Below are 24086 nucleotides of genomic sequence, written 5' to 3' on the forward strand. Positions count from 1 at the left end.
TTTCCCATTCTACCCTTTCAATTGAAAAATAACAACAAAAAGAAAACTAAAACCTTTGTAACAAATTTACATAGTTAAGCACTGGCCATATCCAAAAATGTATGGCTCAATCTCAATTTTGAATCCATCCCCTCTCTATCAGGAGGTGTGTAACATGCTTCATCTTCAGTCTTCATAGAGGCCAGTGGCCCTGCTGGATCAAAGAGTATGCATGGTTTATGGACTTTGGGGGCATAGTTCCAATGTCTTTTCAGAATGCCTGGACCAATTCAAAGCACCACCAATGATGCCATTGTATGTCTGTTTTCCTTCAGTCCCTCCACACCTTGTCATTTGTGTAATCTTTGCCAATCTGGTGGTTGTAAGGTGGAACCTCACAGGTTCTTTACTTCTCATTCATCTGATTACTCATTTGTCTGGGAGTACTTTTTAATTATGGTTATTGATAGCTTGGATTTCTTCCTTTGGAAAGTACTTGCTCATAGCCTTTGACCATTTGTCTATTACAGAATTGTTGATTCAGTCTGAGGATATTTCTTTATTCCCATTTCCATTTATGTTGAGGAGGATTTGGAGGATTATTTAGTCACTCTTTGCCCTTTCAGACTTTCTGCAAAATACAAAAGTACCTTGACTTTCTCTCCCCACTTCCATTCATGAACAGAATCACCCTAGTTCTTTACTTGGTTTAAGGGACACATAGTCATTTTCTTCAAGTCAACTGTATATTATTGGATGTTCCTGAGGACTGAGGACTGCCAATTATTTTGAAGATTGGTACAGTTGAATCATTCAGTATCAAAGTTTCTCCTTGCATTCATTCTATTACTACACTCATCTGTAATTGCCTTTGGGCACACCTAGACATAAACTCATGTTGTATAATGGTTTTTATACCCATTTATCTTTGGTGTTTATGCTGAACATTCAAAGATAAAAGGAAAGAAATTGTTTTCTAGTAATAATAGCTCATTTACATAATGCATTACCACTTAAAAACACTTTTCAAATAACAGCTCCTAAAAGAGAGACAGGAGGGCACCTTGTTCTGTTCCCCATCTCCATCACCACCCTACCCTTACCAATGGAAAAAGTGTCTAATGGAAATGTTTCCTCACAGTCTACCAGTAAATGCCTCACTATTCCATTCAACAACTCCAGTAGCTATTCCCTATGATTGTCAATAACACTATCACCCTCAACCAGGCTCTTAAACTTCAGTGTTGTCCTTGATCCCTCACTCTCATTCATCCCAATATCAAAATCTTGCCAGTCAGTAAGTCAACAAGTATGAAGAAGTGATTACTATGTGTCAGACACTGTGCTTAAGCACTGTGAATACCAAGAAGGGGAAAAACACAGTACCTCTTTTAAGGAAGCTCATCTTCTAGTGGAAGAAACAAATAACCATACATGTAAAAGATAGTGTAAATGGAAGGGAACCTCCAATGAGAAGGCACTGGGAAGAAGGGAGGAATGGTAAAACCCTCCTGCAGAAGATGTGATTTAAGTTGAGTTTTGAAGGAAGCCAGGGAAATTAGAAAGAAATTATGAAAGGGGAGCACCCTGGGGTGGGGTGGGGGAATTTTCAGGGCAAATATACAGTTGGGAGATGGGCTGTCATATTTGAAGAACAGGTAGACCTGTGTAGCTAAATTGTAGAGTGCATGAAGAGTAGTAACATATTAGAAAACTAGAAAGGTCATGCAATTATTACTTTTCCCACCTAATGAATGAGACTGAGACTCAGAGAGTTTAAGTGACTTTCTGATAGCCTCCCAACTAGCAAGTGACAGAACTGACATGTAAACCCAAGCCTTCTGGCTCTGAGCCTGAGGCTCTTTTCCAGTATACCAGAATGCCTGCTGTCAGAAGGGTCTGGAAGAATTTTTTAAAAATTTCTGGGTTTTAAGAAACAATGACACATTTGTCACTTCACACTTCTATGACCACATATAATGTTGCCAAGTTGGAACTGCTTTAGGATAATATCTCTCTTTTGCCTTTTCCCTTTCTACTTTAGTGAGGGTGCTTGGTCATCTGCCAAGCAGAATTGGAAAAAAGGAAGCATAAGTTTGTCTTAAACACTTGAAAATGTGATCAAAACATATTCCCTCACCACTGCTTTTCCTACTCCCATCACCCACACATTTCCATAAAATCATGGCATAGAAGTCAGTTTTTAAGCACATCCCTTCATAATCCGGGACCATCCAAGTTAGTGACACTTTAGGGTAATTGTTAAAAGAGAGACTGTCTAGAGACTATTTTCTTTTCTTTCTTAACTAATCAGGCCAATGGCTGCTTCACATTATGGTGATACATGCTTTAGCACTTTTTATGTAGGTAATAAAAATATACTTTATGTCATTTTGTCTGTAACTATTTCAATAACAAAACCCAAATTAAGATCAAAGTTCGTAGTCTTGACAATATCGTTAAGGGTAGAGAGGAATTTTCATTTCTTATCAGCATTCATCTTTCCACTGCACCTGTCTATACTCATTCCTCAAAATCTTCAGGCGGGCTACTAGGCCTACACTCTACTGAAAGTCTCTCCAAGCTTTCTAATGACCTCCAAATTGCACAATCCAGTTGCTTGTTTTTTGGTGGCCTCATCCTCACTGACCTTTTTCTATAGCATTTGGCACCCCTCAATTCTCAATCCTCTCTCTTCTCATGACTTCTGCCATACCATACTCTCCTCATTATCTTCCTTCTTGGTTGGCTTTGTTGGGAAGGAGAGTGTAAGAGAGTAAGTTTACTTTGAGGAGTTCAAGTTACCAGGACCAGCTGAATTATATCCTAGGGCAACAAAAGGGCTGATAAAATTAATAGAAACTGACCCATTATTGTTTTCTTTGAAACATCATGAAGAATGAGAGAGGTACCTTTGTAATTAGAAAAAGGCAGATTTGGCTCCATTTTTACCAGAGGTAAGAGAATGTATGCTAATAGGTTAGTGAACTTAATTTGATTCTTGGCAAAATTCTATGATGTATTATTAAAGGCATGATTAGTAAAAACGTAGAAAAGACATTAAAAATGATCCATTGTAGCTTCATCAAGAACATGATTGTGCCCCAATCTGCTTATTTTCTTTTCCCATGTGGTTACTAAACAGGATGATCAGGAAAATACCATAGACCAGACAAACAGAAACAGGGCCATTAAACCACATATAAGGCTTTCTATAGGCTGGGAATTGACTTAAAAAACCACATACTAACATAATCTATGTTCTATTATTAGGCAGCTGTAGTTCAATGAATAGAATACTAAGCCTGGAGTTAGGAAGACCCGAGTTCAACTCCAGCTTCAGATACTTCCTAGCTGTGTGACCCTGGGCAAGTTACTTAACCTGATTGCCTAACAAAATGAATCCACTAGAGAATGAAATGCAAACCACTCCAGTATCTTTGCCAACAAAACCCAAAATGAGGTCACAAAGGATCTGAAATGATTGAATAAATGTTCTATTGTATTTTTTTTATTTGGTTACAAATTTCCCAATTACATTTTAATCTGATTTGGGTACATTTGGGAATATGGCAACATGGTCTATAGGCTATGTGTTTGACACCTCTGCTGTAATAACGTTTGTTTAGATTTCAGCCAGAATTTGATAAGGTCTGTGGGAAAAGTAAATAGATATGAGATAGATGATAGTACAAATATGTGGATATTTTAAATGGCTGAATGGCCAGAACCAGAATATCATCATTAATGGGTTCATATTAATTGGAAAGGTCTCCAGGGCACTGCAAAGATCTGGTATTGTGACATTTAACATTTTTATCCATGATTTGGAAAAATGATTAAATGGTATCATTACATTTGTACAGAGAGCACTAATTTGGGATGGATAACTATTTCACTGGATAATCAGGATTCAGAAAATTTTGGACTGAAAGGAAATTGGCCAAAAGAAGGAATGAAATATAATAGAGAATAGATGTGAAGCTTCACATTTAGGCTAAAAAAATCAACTTCACAAGTACAAGACAGGAAAAGCACGGCTGTGCAGCATTTTGTTAGAAAAAAATCAATGAATTTTAGCAAACTTCAAAGTTAATAATGAATCAGTGGTGTGGTCAAGAAATCTAACATGATCTTGGAGATGGATTCCAGTCCATCATCCACACTGCGGTCTAAGTTATTTTCTATTAGCTAGATCTGGTGATATCATTCTCCTACTCAATAAATTCCAGTGGCTCCCTATTGCCTTGAGGACAATATATAAACTTCTTTGTTCAGCTTTTAAAGAGTCATTTAAAACTTGGCTCCAACCTGCCAACCTCTCTGTCCATTTCTTTCACTTTCTATATTTTACATTCCGGCCTAACTGCCTTTCTCCCTTGTCCTCATACACAACCCTACAGCTCCTGTCTCCATACCTTTTCAATGGGTACACTCCTCCTTCCTCATCCCTGCTTCATAGAAGCACCTTCTGCTTTCAAGCAACAAAGAACAACTTTCTTCATGAAATCTTTCCTATACTGCCCCAACTGCTAGGGCCCTCTTTCCCAAACTACCATGTATTATGTCAATTTGTTTTCATTTGTACTTTTTTATGTATAATTATAGATGTACTTTTCTCCCCTGTTACGGTGCAAACTCCTTGAGTTTTGAGATCATTTCATTCTTTGTTTTTGTATACCCAGGAACAAGCACAATGACTGGTAAAGGCTTAATTGGTTGTTTGAGAAAAACATAGTATTCAGTAATAATACTATGATAGACATTCTACTCTGATCAGACTGCATCTGGGCCACTGAATTCAGTTTGGGGTGCCACATTTTAAGGAGGATGTTAATCAGCTGGAGAATGTGTCCAGAAGAGAGCAAGGAGAATGGAGAACAGGAAGAGAAGCACAAACTGTCTTCAAGTTTTTGAGCAGCTGGCACACAGAAGAAGGATTAGATTTATTCTGATTAGAAATAGAGGGAAGGGGGCAGCTAGGTGGCACAGTGAATAGAGCACTGACCCTGGAGTCAAGAGGACCTGAGTTCAAATCCAGCCTCAGACACTTGATACTTACTAGCTATGTGACCCTGGACAAGTCACTTAACCCTATTGCTTTGCCAAAAAAAAAAAAATGAAAAAGAAACAGAGGAAAGAGCTGAGAGGAATGGGTAGAAGTTGTCAAATGTCAGACAATTAGAGGTATTCAAAAGGTTAATTGACCACCTAGGAATTAGTGGATTGAGAAAAAACCATTGGATGTATGAGTTAAAAAGAATTAGAGGGAGTGAGAGTTCACTACAATAGGAAATCTAAGTAAGAAGAGAAAACCCACTTCCCTCAGTATCTCTGCTATACCATTTTTCCACCTAAATACACTCACATACACACACACAAACACACACACACATGCATAGTACTTTAAGATTTGCAAAATTCTTTGCAAATATCTCATTTTATCATCACAACTAGCCTGGGAGATAGGTGCTATTTTTATCTCTATTTTTACAAATGAGGAAACTGAGGTGGACAGAGATTAAATGATCTGCCCAGGGTAATACAATTAGTAAGCATCTAAGACCAAATGTGAACCCAAATGTTTCTGACTCCAAATTCATCACTTTTTCTATTGTGATACTGACTATTCAGAAATAATTCCAAAATTTATTTTAAATTCTGGGTCTTAAAATCTTATGGAGAAAATTATAGTTTGAATCACTTAGCAAAATAAATTTCTGAACCTTTTGAAGATGATCATAGATTTAGAACCAGAAGACACCCTCCAAGCTCCCTCTCAGCCTTAAAAATAGATGAACCAACTGGGCCCTGGAGAGGTGAAATAATTTTCTTGAGGTTACGCAGGTAGGAAATGCTACAACCAGGATTCAATCCAGGTCCTCTGACTCCAAATCCAGTTGTTTTTTACTGTGTTCTATTTCCAATGCTTGAGGACCCAATAGACACACTACATATGTATCTAGAAACCTCCAAGTGAAAAAGAAAGCAGAAATCATATTGGCCTTTACTCAGAGATGTCCTGCTACATGGTACCATTTTCAAAACATTTGTTTACATGATGGTCATGTTGTTATCCATCTCTACAAACTATTCTTCAACTAAAACCTTGGATCCCTGTCTTCTAAGTCTTGAACCAGAGGAGAGACTGTGCATGCAGGATAAACTCCAGAGAGTTGTATGGGGATAAAGCTCCCCAGACATAGCTAGGATGGTCCTCAGATAATAAGCAGTCTATCACTTGTCCCATATTTGGAGATGAACCATCTCAGATGATGAGGGAATTGCTGATAAGAGATGACTTCTGGGCAGTACTTGGGAGGAGGTGCCAGAGTTTCCAGTTGGTTGGCATAGTCTTTGAGGGTCATCTTCAAACCATGAGAAAGCATCATAGGAGAACTCCAGTGACAACCTAATGATCATTTTTAAGTGCAAACTATGTGAGAAGATTTTGGAAATCTTGGTGTCAATGGCCACACAGGGTCATAATCTATCATTGCTGGATTCTAGAGATTTACTCCTCTGTTTAATATTTGAGACCGTTGGGACAGCAATGAGTATGCTAATGTGTTTATATTCTTGTTTTACAGGAGAAATCACAAAAGAACAACTGCTTTTTTGTGGAGCAAATGATTGTATGAAAACCAGCACAGCTACAAACAGTACTAAGCACCCAGGAAATGATTTAATCTACACCCTGCTGGGTATCTATACTGGTATGTGTCTAGAGTAAATACCATTTAGTAGTCAATGGTAAGGAAGTGTGGGCAACTGAAATTCTCTTCCTCTTTCTTGTGTTTACTCAGGAAAGGCTACCCCCCCCAACTTTATATAATTTCTCTCCTAGAAGAGATCTGATATGCTGTGAGTGGCTGGTTTGTGTTGGTAGGTCTTTTTCAAGTGAAGTTAGACATACTCCTATCCCAGTGCATTGGCAATAAGATTTATAGGATAACAGGGGTGAGAGGTTCAGTGAACCGAAGCTGTCATAGTTGGTGGTGGTCTTCCTGTGGCCCCAGAAGAAGCTCATATATAAAGCCAATCTTTCATGGAATTTCAGCCCTATAGCGTATGGTGGTTGTGTCCATTCCCTACGGTGTTCTGAGGCAGTGTTCCTTCCAGCATCTAGGGCTCTTGCCCATGGAAGCATTTTATCTTTTATGTCCCCAGAAAAAGTTACTCTGTAGATCCCCACTTGCCTACCTGGTGTTCACAGGATCCAGAGAACTGTGATAAGCAATTCAAATGATGAGAGGTTGGGAGTTATTGATTAAGAGTCAACTCACAGGCAGTACTTACCTAGATTTTGTGAGACAGTATTTCTGAGGTCCCGCTTGTGTCTGAGATTAGAAGGTGTAGCAAGAGAAGATAAATTACCCTCACACGCAGGAAATAGTAGCCATGTTTCATTTATAAGGTTGCATAATTCAAACATAGAGTGGTAAGACAATAATTTACCAGTCATTCTAAGATCCAGTTCTAATTCCAGTAAGTTCTGAAATCTCTAGATACGCAGTCAAGGACAAATGGTGTGAACAAAATCTAAGGTCATATTTGGCTGATCTCTCTGCCTGAAGGTGGCATCTTTGATACTATCCTTCTGTGCCAATCACATAAAAGAGATGTATAAGGAAGAGGTCATATTCTAGTGATTCCCAGATGTTTTGTGCAAAAGGTTTTTGTTTTGTTTTGTTTTTCGTAGTATCCACCAGGCAATGTGGCACAAGAATAAAAACATGGGATGAGGCTGCATTGCCGGATTTAGTTTTAATCTTACTTCTTCCCCTAGCTAGTTAGTGGAAGCTAGGGAAATCCCCAGTTCTCTAGACCTCAGTTTTCTCATCTGTAAAATGAGTGGACTGGACATCTCAACAGTACCTTCCAGTTCTAGAACTAGGATACTTTGAACTCTAAATTGTTTTCCAGCCCTCTGTGTGTACTTTCCTTCACATAAATGAATCACTGTGACTTTGCTTTTGCTTGATGAGCATATCCCCACACCCCAATTTTAACACCTTCTCTGATGGCCTCTTCTGGTCTGCTTTATAGACAACAAAAAATGTTGGATAACCATAGGCCACCAATTGGCTTAGATTAGAAAAATCCAGTGACCTATTGACTTTTCAAGTTTAAAAGTACAAAATAGAAATAGTACACATAAAATATAAAGAAACTATTATTGTGTTAATTTGAGCCATCAAATTCCCTGAAAATACATATATTTATGATAAAAAACAGTGTTAAGGAAAAACTAACACAATATAGTAGGACACAGAAAAATGGAAAAAATAAAGGGTATGCGATCATGAGAAAAAAAAATTTCAGGCTCCTAAAACCTTGTCTTTCTATTAGAGTCTCTTTCAAGGAGCCATTTTGGAAAGTATATGATGTATTTTTTTCTCTTTTTGGCCATTTTTTAATTCTCACCTCTCTTGAGTTGTTCTGGGAACTAAACTTTACCTAGAAGCAAGACAGGTCTGGGACTCCATATATTTATATGTAACATCCCTTCATGGGAATGTTTCAATATCCTATTAAGCAATTTTGAAAGTAAAGATCCTAATAACATGATAGAACCATGAGAAAAGAATCTTATGCAATAGATGGAGATCAGAGAAATATATCTCAATAGTGATTCTATAAAGAGAAATCAGCTAATGTAGCTGAATTAGAAAAATACTATAGTCATTAAGAATCTATGACAGAGTACAGTATGAGTGACTTGGGGATATGGACTAAAAGAAACCTTTCCATACCACAACTAGTAAAATATAATACCTTTGTATTACAAAGAGGAGAGATCAATGAAATGAGAGTGAGCATAATCTCTTGAGACTTCCAAATAGTCCTCAATAAGATTCCCTTCTAATTCACTAACACCATCAAATTAACATAATTTGTGCAAGGACGTGGAGTTAAGGGCAGGTGGTAAAGATATTTTTGCTCATGGGAATCTCACTAACTGGTTCAGCCACAAGAAACAAAGAATAGGAAGGAATGAGAATTGCTCTAAATGAAGCAGTGTTTAAAAATGAGGGTCCTCAGAGACCATTGCTGAGACTGGTCATATTGAACTTTATGAATGTCCTCAAAGAGGCCATAATCAATAAAATCTAGTTTTCAGTTATCTGAAAACTTTTATACCATGGCTTTTCCAAGTAGTGAAATGTGAAACCTATTGGGACAAATTGGAAGAATGATTTACATACATATACATATATTATATATTATATATATATATATATATATATATATGTACGTACATAGGATATATATGTATAATCATATAATGTATGAATATATTGTATAGATCTATAATATGTATATATATATTGTATACATATATATGCATCTGTATATATTCTCTCTCTGTGTATAAATACACATATACAAACACAGAGTGAAAAAGAAAAAGACTAAATATATTTCAATATGAGTAAGTATAAGATAAAGAAAAATAATCCCACGGATTACTAAAATGTTGGAGATGGAAGAGCCCAATTTCTCCCTTAATCATAAACTGCTTCTATAACCTCTCCAAGGAGTTCACACCCAGCCTCCAATTTGAAGACTTCTTGTAATGGGGAACTCATTGGAAATTCCCTGGCAAAGAGCTGTTCAGGTTTGTATTCATTATGTTTCTGTATGTTATCAGATGTTTACATATCTCCAGGTTGCTCCATTTGCTATTAGACTCTAGAAAGAATCCACTTGTTCCAAAATCATGGCTCTAATATTCTGTGACGGCCAAAAAGTTTAACAAAAAAGCCACATTTTGATCATACTTGTCACATCAGGTACTTTTTGTCCCCATAGGAAGTGGCATTTTGGCAGTATTATTGATAGCTGTATTTCTTGGTCAACTTCCAAATGATTCAGAAGAAAATGAAGAAGAAAAAAATATTCCTGCATGGACACGTTTCCTGGCAACTTTTCAACATCTTAAAGATAAACGGCAATGTTTCCTCATTCCTCTGACAATGTATAGTGGATTCGAGCAAGGATTCATTTCTGGTGACTATACAAAGGTATGGGAGAAAATGAAAATCATATGTTAGTGTGTATAACTAATGGTGATGTTGTGTGTGCTATTTCTACCAATGATGTAAGTGGATTCTGCTGGGAGACAGGGCAGACACAGGGCCTATTGTGAGTCTTCAATGTCAAATGTCAAATGAGGGGTGTGATAGTTTATTCAAGTATTTGAAGGCCAGTCTCTTGGAAGAAGGATTAGTTTTGTTCTGTTTGTCCTCAAAGGTTAAAACTAGAATCAATGAATTTGAGTTGCAAAGAGACAAATTTATGCTTCATGTGAGCATATGAGAGCTATCTCAAAATGATATCGACTATCCCAGGAGTCCCCTCCTTGAAGGTCATGGATTGTCTTTCAGATCAAGTTTGGACTTTCAACTTAAATTATGTGATTGTGAGTCCACCTAATTCTCACAGCACTTATATGGTTCAAATACTACAGGTATTACTATCCCTACCATCTTATTTTCAGGTATGCACAGTTGGCTAAAAGACTGGCCCAGATAACAAATAAATGTATGAAACTGGATCTAAACCAAGGTGTTTCCTGACTCTAAATCCAAACTTCTTTTTGCCAAGCCCAAGCCTGCCGCTTTTCCTATAGTCAATGACAATCAATTTCTGTGTGTGTGTGTGTGTGTGTGTGTGTGTGTGTGTGTGTGTGTGTGTGAGTCTCTGAGCAAGATCTTATAGTTGAGTCCTTATTCATGTTAAAATATATTCTTTCCCCAGTATGGCTCCCTGTAAGACTTGGGAGTATTAGTCAGTAATAAAATGTTATTGCCCATTTGCAAACAACACCAATAAAACTTAGCAATTAAAGTTTAGAAAGGAATTATTGAGGAAACTAGAAGGACCACCAGTCTCATCTTGGCTAATTTTATTGTTCATGGTCAGGACAATTGCAGTATATCAGGCTCTGGTAGTGCGTTCTATGCAAGGATGAACTTAGCCATGGCCTAACAGACCATTACTGTTTTCCATACCCTAAGATCCACTCTTCAGTGTCTTCCTTGACTTTATTTCCTTGGCTAAGATGTAGTTTGGAGACCGAGGATGAGGGAAGTTGGAACACGTACAAAGGAGCTTGAGTAAAATCTTTTACATTTACCCAAATAAGAAACATTTTCTGCCTGCCATTTGCTTTGAGGCTTTTCTCATTTTTATCACCTTCCTTCATCATCCCCATGGAAGGCAGCTAGGTGACACAGTACAGTGCTAGGCCTGGAGACAGAAAAACCTGAGTACAAATCTAGCTTCAGACACTTCCAAAGTCATTTAACCTCTTCCTGCCTCAGTTTCTTCAAGTGAAAAATGGGGATAATGATAGCACTTTTCTAATAGGGTTGTTATGAGGATCAAATGAAGTAAATTTTGCGAGTGTTTATCACAGTGTCTGACACATAGGAAGCAAATGCTTATTGCCTTCTCTCCCTTCCTCAGTAATCAAGGCTGTAAGTAACGATCAACTTCATCAATCATTTTTAGTAGCGTAATTCCTGAAGAAAATAAAGTGGATTTATTCATAGAGGGATAATTGGGTTGAATTTTGTCAATGAACCCTAAATTCAGTTCATTTCCTTTGGATCCAAAAAGATTTCACATGCAAAGATGAACATTTTCCTTTAAGGACCTAAATGATGAAACAAAATTTCAGGCTAAGTTAGCATGCCATCCATCAAATAGCAGAATGAGTTAGAGCATGATTTAGATTTCCTCTTGAAAAAGTTTAATTCTCAAACAGTGACAATTCGGAAGCAATAAAATGGCTAAATCTGGCCTTGGAATAAGGAAGATCTGGATTCAAATCCCACTTCTGACACATCCTGGCTGTGTGATCCTGGGCAAATCATTTAATGTCTCAGGAATCTAGGTAACTCTGTAGGACTGTCAGTTATGGAGAAAGAGCTAGGCTGAAATGGTCAAGTTTCCATCTGGATCTTCTTTGTAGCCATAAAATGACAGGTTCAGTCCCTACCCATAAAGAAGAACAGTCATGAGTGCAAACATCGTTTTAACATTTGCCTCTTTTCTCTTCAGTCATATGTCACCTGTGCCCTGGGGATACACAATGTTGGGTTCGTGATGATCTGCTTTTCGGGTGCCACTTCCCTTTGTTCTTTGATGTTTGGAAAACTCTCCCAGTACACTGGCAGAAAAGTTTTGTATGCAATAGGTTTGTATCTATCTATCTGTCTGTCTGTCTATCTATCTATCTATCTATCCACTTACTCATCCATCTATCTGTTAATAGCAATAAGTTGCTATCTTTTCTATCTGAACATAATGTTTCTAATTCATTGTGCTGCATGGTAGGGAAAGAGCTTTGGTCCTAGAATTAGGCCTAGATTTAGCTGCTTGTTGGGTCCTTTACTATTTATGTAACTAGGAAGAAGTTACTTTTATTGTCTTTCCTCTGGTCCTTGATTTTCTCAGCAATAAAATGAGGGCTTTAGGTAAAGTCACTAGTGTCAAACTCAAATACAAATGGGGATCATTAAACTGTACATAAGGATCCCTGTAGTATCATATTGACTTAGAAAACCACATATTAACATCATCTATGTTCCACTGTATTTTTATTTATTTTGATAAGTATTTCCCAATTACATTTTAATCTGATTCCCCAGCACTTGGGAGTACTGAGGGCTCATGGCCCACAGGCCCTGTGTTTGACACCTCTGGACTAAATCACAGCGAAGGTCCCATCCAACTCTGACTCTTCATAGACTATCATTCAGGGATGTTGTTTACTTTATCTACATATACGTACTTATATGCACACATATATTATTAGGCACCTATAAATGTTACTTATTATATTATGATTATTCTATCAACAGAATATGTACTTTGTTATTCAATATGAAATTACGCTTTTCCCCAATGCACTTTACAAATATCAACTAGCTCATTTGATCCTTACAGAAGCACTCAGAGGTATTCATGATCTATTTCATGGTCAATAGCACACGCTTCCCAGATGGTGGGCCAACACTAGGGGAACAGCTTGTAAGCGCAGAATAGAAAAAAAAAATTAACCCAAATAACACTGATGATATATGACTGTGGGATTATGCTATAGAACCCCAGTAAAACTGAGGAGAACTCTAGAGGTGAACTTGGGGGATGTCTAGCAGGGAGGAACCTTTAAAAACTACCTACCTGAATCCTTTTATTTTATAGATAAAGAAACTGAGGCCTAAGAGGTGAAGTGATTTACTTATCTAAAAGTCACAGAGATAGTAAGTAGAGTGAGGATTTCACCAAAAACAGTCTTCTTGCTCTGAATATAGGATCTTTTCCCATTTTTTTTGCTTTTTTGCATATCAGTGTGGAAATTAGAAGGCTAATATGGGAAAAGACTCATTTATTAAGACATCATTATTAAGATTATTACTAAGTCTATTTACTGCTGCTGCCATGCCTACAATTGTTGGTAGGCTTCCTTCCCAGCCTGCTATGCTACAGTATACTTTCTTTACTCATTATCTAAGGCTTCAAATTTGATAGATTTTAGTCTATCCATCATTTTAATAGTCTTTTGTCTTGAGCATCAAGAGGGAAAAGGACAGAGTTCAATATGAATGATAATAAATGAGGATTTTGAACTATGAAATTGGAAACATATCCAATCAAGGCCTGAAAGAATTGGAGGATGGAGAAATTCATCAGTAAGGCATGTGGACAGGTACTTTCCTGTTCCAAATATATGCTTATTACATTTTAAAGAGAAACAGAAAGTGCCTTATGAGCTGGAAGCCATGAGGTTGACATAGTGTGGAAGTCACAACCGTCAGGAACATTGTGAGACAGAATGATGTAGGGGAAAGAACCTTCGATTTAGAAAGCTTTTCTCTGTCCCCAGTAGTTAACTTACCTTTGTTTTCCTCCTTCAGACTTCTAATACTGGCAACTGACCTAGGTCCTAAAATCATAGAATATACTGCTTCTGATGGGTCTGTTCTTTAGTAACCCATTGACTGTCTTGGACCCAAGTTTCCCCTGTTTTGACATTTTCAGTTTAGTCTTCATAGCCAGTGTATCTATCAGTTAGACCTTTCCTATCATTACTGTGTGTCAGACCACTTTATAAGTGCTTGCAGTACAAAGAAAAGCATAAATAAAAGGAAGAAAAAAAATTTGTGGATGCCTGAAGAAGACCTAGAAACTCTAGGGTAGGTTTGTATTGATAAGAAATTCTTCATCCCAGTAGCATCTGTGCTTTGTCTTAGAACAAAAAGGAGACTTATATAAGTCCAAGTTCCAGTTTAGACTCATTGAAGTAGGTGCACACCAACCTGCATATAAACTTATGCGAAGAAAACACTTTTGGGATATTTTAAGGAAACAGCATTCAAATCAAGGAAGCCAGAAGATCAGCAAAAGAATTCCTTCTGTGTATCTAAATCCCACTTCCTGTTCTTTCACTCATTTAGAGTAGTCATTTGTTTCCTTTTCCTTTTCTCTTCAAACTCATAGGTTCAATGATACACCTGTCCTGCATGATTTTCCTCTTGCTGTGGAAACCTCATCCCTCTCAGAAGGTTGTCTTCTTCTTTTTGGCTGCCTTCTGGGGCATGGGTGATGCTGTTTTTCAGACACAAAACAATAGTAAGTACCATTCTTCAGTCTTTGCACCTTCAGATCATGAAGACTGTGGAGGCTTCTAGGAGGGAAAGCAAAGCTCCATCAGTGATCATTTATTAAGTGTCTACTGTGTGCCAGCATTCTGCTAGGCCTTCAAGATACAAATACAAAGAATTAAATAATCCTTATTCTAGCTTGGGTTCTAAGTGGGAAACAAGAAGTACATACATAAATATATATAGAATAAATATGGAATAAATACAGATAAATAATAGGTGGTTAAAAATAAAATATTTAGAAAGAGAAGGCGCTAACAGTTAGGATGATCAGGAAACACTTCGTGTGGAAAGTGGCAGTTGAGTGATGGTTGACGAATAAAAGAGTGATTCTATAAGGAGAATGGAGCTGGAATGCTATGTGTGAGGAACAGACAGAAAGACAGTTTGTTTGGATCACAGTGTAGGAGGGAGAGTGATATCCAATGAAGCTAGAAAGACTTTCAAAGCCAAATAGAGTTTATATAATAACTTAGAGGAACCACTGGGGTTTGTTTAGGAGGGGAATGATATGATCAGATATGAAAGATTTGGCAAATGATTGGATATATGACGTGACAAAAGGCTAGAATTCAAGCATGATGTCAGATATATAAACTTGAGAGATGAGAAGCATGGTGGTCTTTCTACAGAAATGGGGACATTTGAAAGAGAAGTGATTTGGGGGAAGAAAAGGTAAGTTCTCTTTTGAACATGTTGAATTTGAGGTATCTCTGGGGCATCTAGTTTGAAATATTCAACAGGCAGTTGGTGATGTGAGATTGAAGCTCACGGGGGAGATAGGACTGGATATATTGATCAGGGAGGTATTTTCATGGAGATGATAATTAAATCTATGAAAACTTATAAGGCTACTGAGAGAATATGCATAAAAAAGATAATAAGACCAAGGATAGAGTCTAAAGAATATCCATTGTTAAAGGGCATAGAGGTCATGGTGAGCCAGCAAAGGAGACTGAGAAGGAATAAAGAGATTGGAGCAGATCCTAGAGAGGTTAGTGTCATGAAATCCCGAGAGCAGACAGCATCCAGGAGGAGGGGGTGGCAAACAAGGTCAAATGCAGTAGGGGGAAGTCAAGAAGGATGAGAAACAAGAAAATACTTTCTTGCAATTGTGAAATCAATGGCAACTTTGAAGAGAGAAGCTTCAGTTGAGTAACACAACCAGAAGCCACATTGCAAAGGATTTAATAGTGAATGAGAGGAGAGAAAGTAGAGGCTATGAGTATAGACAGCTTTTTCTCAGTTTGACTGAGAAAAGAGAGATATAGCAAAATAGCTTAAAGTTATTAGGGTCCGTTGCTATTGTCGTTCAGTCGTTTAGTCGTGTCCAACTCTTTATGACCCCATGCCAGGTACTTCTATCCTCCACTATCTCCCAAAGTCTGTCCATCTATTTATCTCATCCTCTGTGAACCCCTTTTCATTTTGCCTTCAATCTTTGCCAATCTTTGGGGTTTTTCCAATGAGTCCTGTCTTCTCATCATACATATTTTAAGCTTTAGCTTCAGTATTTGACTTTCCATTGAAAAAAGCATTTGCTTCCTTCCTCCCCATCTATCTTCACTGAAAACGCAAGCAACTCGATATAGGTTATACATGTGTAGTCATGCAAAACACTTCCATAATAGTCATGTTGTGAAAAACTAACTATATTTCCATTCATCCTCTCCCACCCACCCCCATTTATTCTATTCTCTCCTTTGACCCTGACCCTCCTCAAAAGTGTTTGCTTCTGATTACTCCCTCCATCCATCTGCCCTCCCTTCAATCATCCTCTCTCTCTTATCCCCTTTTCCCCTATTTTCCTGTAGGGTAAGATAGCTTTCCATACCCAACTAAGTGTGTATGTTATTCCCTCCTTAAGCCAAATATGATGAGAGTTATTCCCTCCTTAAGCCAAATATGATGAGAGTAAGATTCACTCATTCCCTCTCACCTCTCCCCACTTCCCTTCCACTGTAAAAACTTTTTCTTTTTTGTTTTATGTGAGATCATTCTACCTCTCTCTTTCTCCTTCTCCCAGTACATTACTGTCTCACCCTTTAATTTTCGTTTTTAGATATTGTCCCTTCATATTCAACTCATCCTGTGCCATCTGTGTGTCTATCTGTCTGTCTGTCTCTCTCTCTATCTCTCTCTCTCTATCTATCCAGTTTTTCTATTTAGCTCCAGCTTCTCAAGAATGTATTAAATTCCTCTATGTTATTGAATGTCAATTTTTCCCCTCATTGATTACACTCAGTTTTGCTGGGTAGGTAATTCTTACTTGTAATCCTAGTTCCTTTGACCTCTTGAATATCATATTCCAAGCCCTCTGATTCCTTAATGTAGAAGCTGCTAAGTCTTGTGTTATCCTGATTGTGTTTCCACAATACTGGAATTGGTTCTCTCTGGCTACTTGCAATATTTTCTCCTTGACCTGGGAACTCTGGAATTTGGCTATAATATTCCTGGGAGTTTTCCTTTTGGGATTTCTTTCAGGAGGTGATCAGTGGAGTCTTTCAATTTCTATTTTACCCTGTGGTTCAAGAATATCAGGGCAGTTTTCCTTAATAATTTCTTTAAAGATGATATCTAGACTCTTTTTTTGATCTTGGCTTGCAGGTAGTCCAATAATTTTTAAGTTATCATTCCTGGTTCTATTTTCAAGGTCAGTTGGTTTTCCAATAAGATAGTTCACACTATTTTTCATTCTTTTGGTTTTGTTCTATAATTTCTTGATTTTTCATGGATTCATTAGCTTCTATTTGTTCCACTCTAATTTTTAAGGAATCATTTTTTTCAGTGAGCTTTTGGACTTCCTTTTCCATTTGGCCAATTTTGCTTTTTAGGGCACTCTTCTCCTCATTGGCTTTTTGGACCTCTTTTGCCATTTAGGTTAGTCTATTTTTTAAGATGTTATTTTCTTCAGTATTTTTTGGGTCTCCTTTAGCAAGCTGTTGACTTGTTTTTCATGATTTTCTTGCATCACTCATTTTTCTTCCCATTTTTCCCTCTACTTTTCTTACTCGCTTCTCAAAATACTTTTTCAGCTCTTCCATGGCCTGGGACCAATTCATATTTTTCTTGGAGTCTTTGGATGTAGGAGGTTTGACTTTGTTGTCTTCTTCTGGTTGTACGTTTTGATCTTCTTTGTCATCAAAGTAGGATTCTATAGTCTGAGATTTTTTTATGCTGTTTACTCATGTTCCCAACCAATACTTGACTTTTCCCTCTTTGTTAAGGTAGGGGTCTGCTTACAGTGTGGAAGGTGTGCTGTCCCAAGCTTCAGGATTTTGTGTAGCTGTTTTCAGAGATACTTCTAGGAACCTGTAAATTTTCAGTTCTTCCAAGGTGGTATGATCAAAGGAGAGATGTTTACTCCTTTCTTGGCCTGTGCTCTGGTCTATGACTGACCATAAGCTCTCTTTTTTGCCTTGGAGCTGTGAGAAGGATTCCTTCTTCACTGCCACCACAAGTTCTGCTATGCCAGCACTCTTCCTCGCCTAGGACCTCCATCCAGGACTGAGATCTAGATCCAAGCGCAGGCCATGCAAGAGAATCCTGCTTTAGCACCAGCAAAGAGATCCCTGCAATCCCCCTCTGATCAGCCACTTTGTCCCCACACTGTCTGTGGGCCAACAACTCCAGAAGCAGCCACTGCCCTGGGGCTGTGCCAGGACTGGGGCTGGACCATGCTCCTCTCTCATCCAGGTCCAACAGAACTTTCCCGCTGATCTTCTAAGTTGTCTTTGGCGTCTGTGGGTTGAGAAGTCTGGAAACCATTACAGCTACTAGTGATTCAGTCCCCTGAGGCCTGGTCTTTTCCTGTGAGGTCCACACTGAACGGTGCTCCCCTCCCAGACTGTCACAACAGACCTTTCCCATCAACCACCTTGTCTTGGGCTGGAAATTTCTTTCTCTCTGTCTTTTTGTGAATTCTGCTGCTTTAGAATTTGTCTAGAACCATTTTTTACAGGTATTTGGAGGGGTTTGGGGGAGAGCTCATTGCTTTTACTCCGCCATCTTGGCTTAGCTACTACTTTTCTTACCTCCATTTCAAAGGGTGCAAAACTGCAATGTATTCCACAGGAAGAAATGTGGTACTTGAAGTCAGAAGCTTAAGTGCTGGCTTCTGAATTCAGAATACTCCCTACCTGTGTGATTTTGGGTGCTTAATCTCTATGGACTTCAGTTTCCCCAGTCCAATAGAGAAGGGATTTAGACGAAATGATAGACTAAATGATTATTTTGATCCCTTCAGACTCAAAAGATCCATGAATTATCTGTTGCTTTCTGGCTTATCCCTTTTCTCAAGATTTGAACATGCTGCCTTCAGTGTTCTTAAACTAGTGAGAAATCAGATAACAAAGGACCTTTGACTTCTAGAGTGTCTTCTAGTGTGTACTAGAGTAAATACAATTTATTCCAAACACTTCATTACATACCTTTAGATATCAGTGTTTTTGGTTTAGTCATAAATCTGCACTGAACTTTTAAATGGAGTTTCTTATACAGAACAGTAGGTCAAATATATATATATATATATATATATATATATATATATATATATATATATATATATGTTTATATATATATATGTGTATGTATATGTGTGTGTGTGTGTGTGTGTGTGTGTGTGTGTGTGTGTGTGTGTGTGTATGGCCAGATGTCATAATTTGGCTCAAGAGTGAAACTCTTCTTGCAAGTGTTTCCATAGTACTGGAAAATTATCTACGTATTGCTTTAGACAAAAAAAAAAATCACGTAACCACTTATTGAGTATCTTAGTAACCTAAGGTCATATAACTAGACTTTTAGAATAAATCTTTAGAACATAAATAACCTTTTTGTGAAAAGTTTTTTTTTTGTTATTGTGAATTTGACAAATACCCACAAACATGAGCAGTTCCATATACAAAGAGACAAAGAGGATTGCACATGAAATTGAATCCTTGCTATGTTTACCTTGATTTAAAAAGTATGTAATAAAATTGCAACATTAGTTTAAAAAAAAGAAAAGAAAAATTATGTGGAAATGCAATCTATTCACGACATCCCAGAATTATATAGGAGGAGAATGTTATGTGTTGTAATCCTACATACAGTTTCAAAAAGTCTCTTGGGCTGACCCTTTTCCTTTCACTAACTAGCTGTATGACCCAGGGCAAGACATTTGACCACTGCAGAACTCACTTGTTCTGTGACATGAGGGATTTGGGCTGGATGATCTCTGATTTCAGCTCATTCATTCTTGCCACCATCTATGCTCCACTCTTTCTAAAGTGGCCTGTTAACTTCCTGGAGTAGCCTTAACTTCTATTGAATACTCACAGGGTGCACAGGTCTACATTAGATTCTGTGTGTGTTTGTGTGTGTGTGTGTGTGCATGCATGTTAATACATGCACATATGTGGGTGTTGCATGTATGTTGCAGAAGGATAGATATGGCTTCAGTCTTCACTGACTCATCTCAATATACTTTCATTATGCAAAGACTAGAGAGGAAAGGTGATTTAGTGGATGGAGTGCTGATCTAGGAGCCAGGAAGATCTTGATTAAAGGTCCTTTTCAGACACATACTTGTGTGATCTTGTACAAGTCACCTAATCCTTTAGGGCAATTCTCTCAGTCTTAGTTTCAGAAAAGATGCTGGCTTGCATTGGTGAATGGAATTTCTTCATCTATGGCTTCACTATATCAATGAAATCACAGGTCAAGTCTCTATTCCTTCTCAGGAACATTAAAAGTGAAAGTAAATGCACATTTGGTTTAGACCGAAAAAATTCACTCACATACACAATTCAGTGTATGAGACCAGAGTATGTTGACTTTCTTTTCCTTGAATTAATTATCTGGGTTACAGGATTAATTTTGTGGTGTGGAAGTCTCCACAATTAGACTTGCAAAAACAAAGGGATCAAGGGTCAAAGCTTGGTTATAAAGAGAAGCTTAGTTATAATGAGAAGAATCATTTTGACTTGACATGGGATAGTCACTGTGTCACAACCTTCGAGTCATCTCTGATTCCTCACTGTCTTTCACCCCACCTACAGAAATAGTTAACTTATAAATAATAAAGTATATAATGAAATGTATAATAAATTATACATAATACATATTAATATTATAATTAAAAATAATAAATAACTTATAAATAGTTAAATCTTATTGATTCTAGCTCCACAGTATCTCTTGGCATTTGTCACTTTCTTTCTCCTCTTCATCTTTCTCCTGGATGGTTACAGTAGCATCCAAATTAGTCTATTTGACTCAAGTCTCTCCCTTCTCCAATGCACAGACTGCCTCCACTACCACTTTCCCCTGCCCAGAAAAAAAAAGATAATAAGAATAAAAATAAGTACCATTTACATTGTACCTACTGTGTGCTGGGTATTGTGCTAAGATCTTTACAAATATTATCTCATTTGATCTTCATAAGTATCCTAAGAGGTAGGTGCTATTATTATCATCATCCCCATTTTATAGTTGAGGAAACTGAGGCAAGAAGCAATTAAGTGACTTTTCCGAGGACATACAGTTAGTGAGTTTCTGAGGCTGGATTTGAACTTCAGTCTTCTTGACTCCAGGCCCAGCATTCTATTTCACTGTATTACCCTTAATTTCCAACTCTTAGAATGTGACTTCTTTCAAAACTTAACTCAAACATGACTTTCTGATTTCCCCGAACCCCTCCCCCATAACTGGTATTAATTATGTATGTATTTTGTATATATTTATGCATGAATTTAGTGTCTGCCAACACAACATAAGCTTCTTGAGGGCCAGGACTGCTTCACGTTTGTCTTTTTTATCCCTAAGGCTTGACACAGTGCTTGAAATGTGGCAGGTGCTTGATAAATACTTATTGACCAATTGAGCATTAATTGAGGGCTCCTAATAAACATAAATTTAACTGGTGCTAATTTGAATAGAACTTTGTTTTTGGAAAACAGTAACATCATGCTTAAAAAGAATCATTATCAATAACATTCTAGCTATAATATTAGTTCAGCTTGTATTTTTTCTTAACTCTAAATCATATCTTAATACCTCAATTGAATTTTGTTCACTTTATTCTTTCCAATACACCATGTCATATTTGTGAGTTTGGGTCCATTAAAAAGAAATAACTAGAGTCAATAGGGCATCAGAAATTGCACATAACTTTTGTTACCATCCCAAAATTTTAGTCTTTGGGTCAGATTTACAAACCTTTTCTTCATCTCCATGATTTTTTTCATTTTCTTTTTTGATTAATTTATTTTAATTTATCAACAATCACTTCCTTAAGCTTTTGAGTTTAAAATTTTTCTCCTCCTCCCTCCCCAACACAGCACACAATCTCATATAGGCTATACATATACATTCCTATTAAACATTTTCACATTAGTGATGTTGTAAGGAAGAATCAGAACCAATAAGAGGAACTGCAAGAAAGAAGAAACAAAAGAAAATAGAAGAGAAAAAAAGAGCAAAAATTATGCTTCAATCTGCATTCAGACTCCATAGTTCTTTCTCTGGATATGGATAGCATTTTCCATCATGAGACCTTTGGAGATGTCATTGATCCTTGCATTACTGAGAAGAGCTACGTGTATCAACATTAGTCATCACACAACATGACTGTTACAGTGTACAACGTTCTCCTGGTTCTGCTCATTTCACTCAGCACCAGTTCATACAAGTCTTTCCAGGTTTTTCTGAAGTCTGCCTGCTCATCATTTCTTATAGCACAATAGTATTCCACTACATTCATATACCACAACTTGTTCAGCCATTCTCCAATTGATGGGCATCCCCTCAATTTCCAATTCTTTGCCACCACAAAAAGAGCTGCTATAAATATTTTTGTACATGGGTCCTTTTCCCACTTGCGTTATCTCTTTGGAATACAGCCCTAGAAGTGGTGTTGCTGGGTCAAAGGGTATGCCCATTTTATAGCCCTTAAATGGTTGGATTGTTTCACAACTCCACCAAAAACGCATTAGTGTTCCAATTTTCCCACATCTTCTCCAAAATTTATTGTCTTCCTGTTTTATCATGTTAGCCAATCTGATAGGAGTGCTGTGGTACCTCAGACTTGTTTTGATTTGTTTTTTGGTCATGAATTCTTCTGTTCTCCAAAAATCTGATAGGTGAACTGTTCCTTGCTCTCCCAGTTTGCTGATAGTATCAGCCTTTATACCTAAATCATGAACACATTCAGACTTTATTTTGATATATGGTGTGATATTTTGATCTAAGCCTAGTTTCTGCCATATTCTTTTCCAGTTTTCGCAGCAGTTTTTGTCAAATAGTGAGTTCTTATCCTAGAAGCTGGGGGCTTTGGGTTTATCAAATAGTAGATTACTATAATTATTGGCCACTGTTTCTTGCATACCTAACCTATTCCACTGATCCACCACTCTATTTCTTAGCCAGTACCAAGTAGTTTTGATTACAATTTAAGATCTGGAACAGCTAAGCCACTTTCCACTGCATTTCTTTTCATTAGTTCTCTTGATATTCTGGACCTTTTGTTATTCCAAATGAATCTTGTTATTATTTTTTCTAGCTCTATAAAATAATTTTTTGGGAGTTTGATTGGTATGGCACTGAATAAGTAAATTAGTTTAGGTAGAATTGTCATTTTTTATTATATTAGTTCGGCCTCCTGTGAGCATTTGATGTTTTTCCAATTATTTAGATATGACTTTATTTGTGTGGAAAGTGTTTTGTAATTGTTTTCATATAGTTCCTGGGTTTGTTTCAGTAGGTAGACTTCTAAATATTTTATGATGTCTGCCATAACTTTAAATTACATGATTTTTTAAAAAAAATAAAGTAAATATATTATCTATAATTGAATATAGCAGATTCAGTCTTATAGATTTGTCTTTTTGATATCACCTCTCAATTATGAAATGAGAAATGAATCTCCAGCAAGAAGTAAAATGAATAAAAACTAGGAGAGGTTATTCCCCTTCTAGCATAATTGTGGAATCAGTCACTTAGTGTACCTCAGAGGGCTCTGGGAATTCCTTCAACCCTTGGAACAGTAGGGGTGTGACATGAGAACTTCTATCTCTTTATTCACTCTGATAGCTAATAAAAGATGTGCAAAATTGCCATGGAAACACTCATGGATTGACCTTTAAGATACAAAAATGCCTTCTAAAAATGTCCCTTTGCCCAATAAGCTGCTAAAGGGGATGTCAGGACTGAGGGAGTCCAAAAATCTGGTTTCTCTGTTTACTGTATTAAACATGTGTTTTTCAGGACACATTCAAATCAATGAGATCACAAATCCACCTCAATGTCTGAGTTCCCAGGACAAGTCTTCAAAGTTTCCCTTATGATGAAACTTTTTGTGTCCCCACTATTTGATGTCTTTCACATTTCAATTATTTAACCATCTAGCAAATGACAGAGACAAATAGACTGGAGAGCTATGCTATTTTAAGT

At 37.2% G+C, this 24086-nt stretch overlaps 1 protein-coding gene across 2 annotated transcripts in view; it reads left to right on the forward strand.

Moving 5' to 3' along the window:
* LOC110196910 (protein unc-93 homolog A-like) overlaps window positions 1-24086 on the forward strand; it is an 81516-nt gene that overhangs the window by 53502 nt on the left and 3928 nt on the right. For both annotated transcript variants that reach the window (XM_020970359.1, XM_020970360.1), the window contains 4 exons: window positions 6570-6695; window positions 9796-10007; window positions 12052-12187; window positions 14494-14625. In XM_020970359.1, the coding sequence (XP_020826018.1) occupies window positions 6570-6695; window positions 9796-10007; window positions 12052-12187; window positions 14494-14625 (606 nt within the window). The remainder of the gene's footprint in view (window positions 1-6569; window positions 6696-9795; window positions 10008-12051; window positions 12188-14493; window positions 14626-24086) is intronic.

This window comes from Phascolarctos cinereus, unplaced genomic scaffold (genome assembly GCF_003287225.1).
Source record: "Phascolarctos cinereus isolate Bilbo 61053 unplaced genomic scaffold, phaCin_HiC Scaffold_5;HRSCAF=322, whole genome shotgun sequence".
NCBI classification, from domain to species: domain Eukaryota; kingdom Metazoa; phylum Chordata; class Mammalia; order Diprotodontia; family Phascolarctidae; genus Phascolarctos; species Phascolarctos cinereus.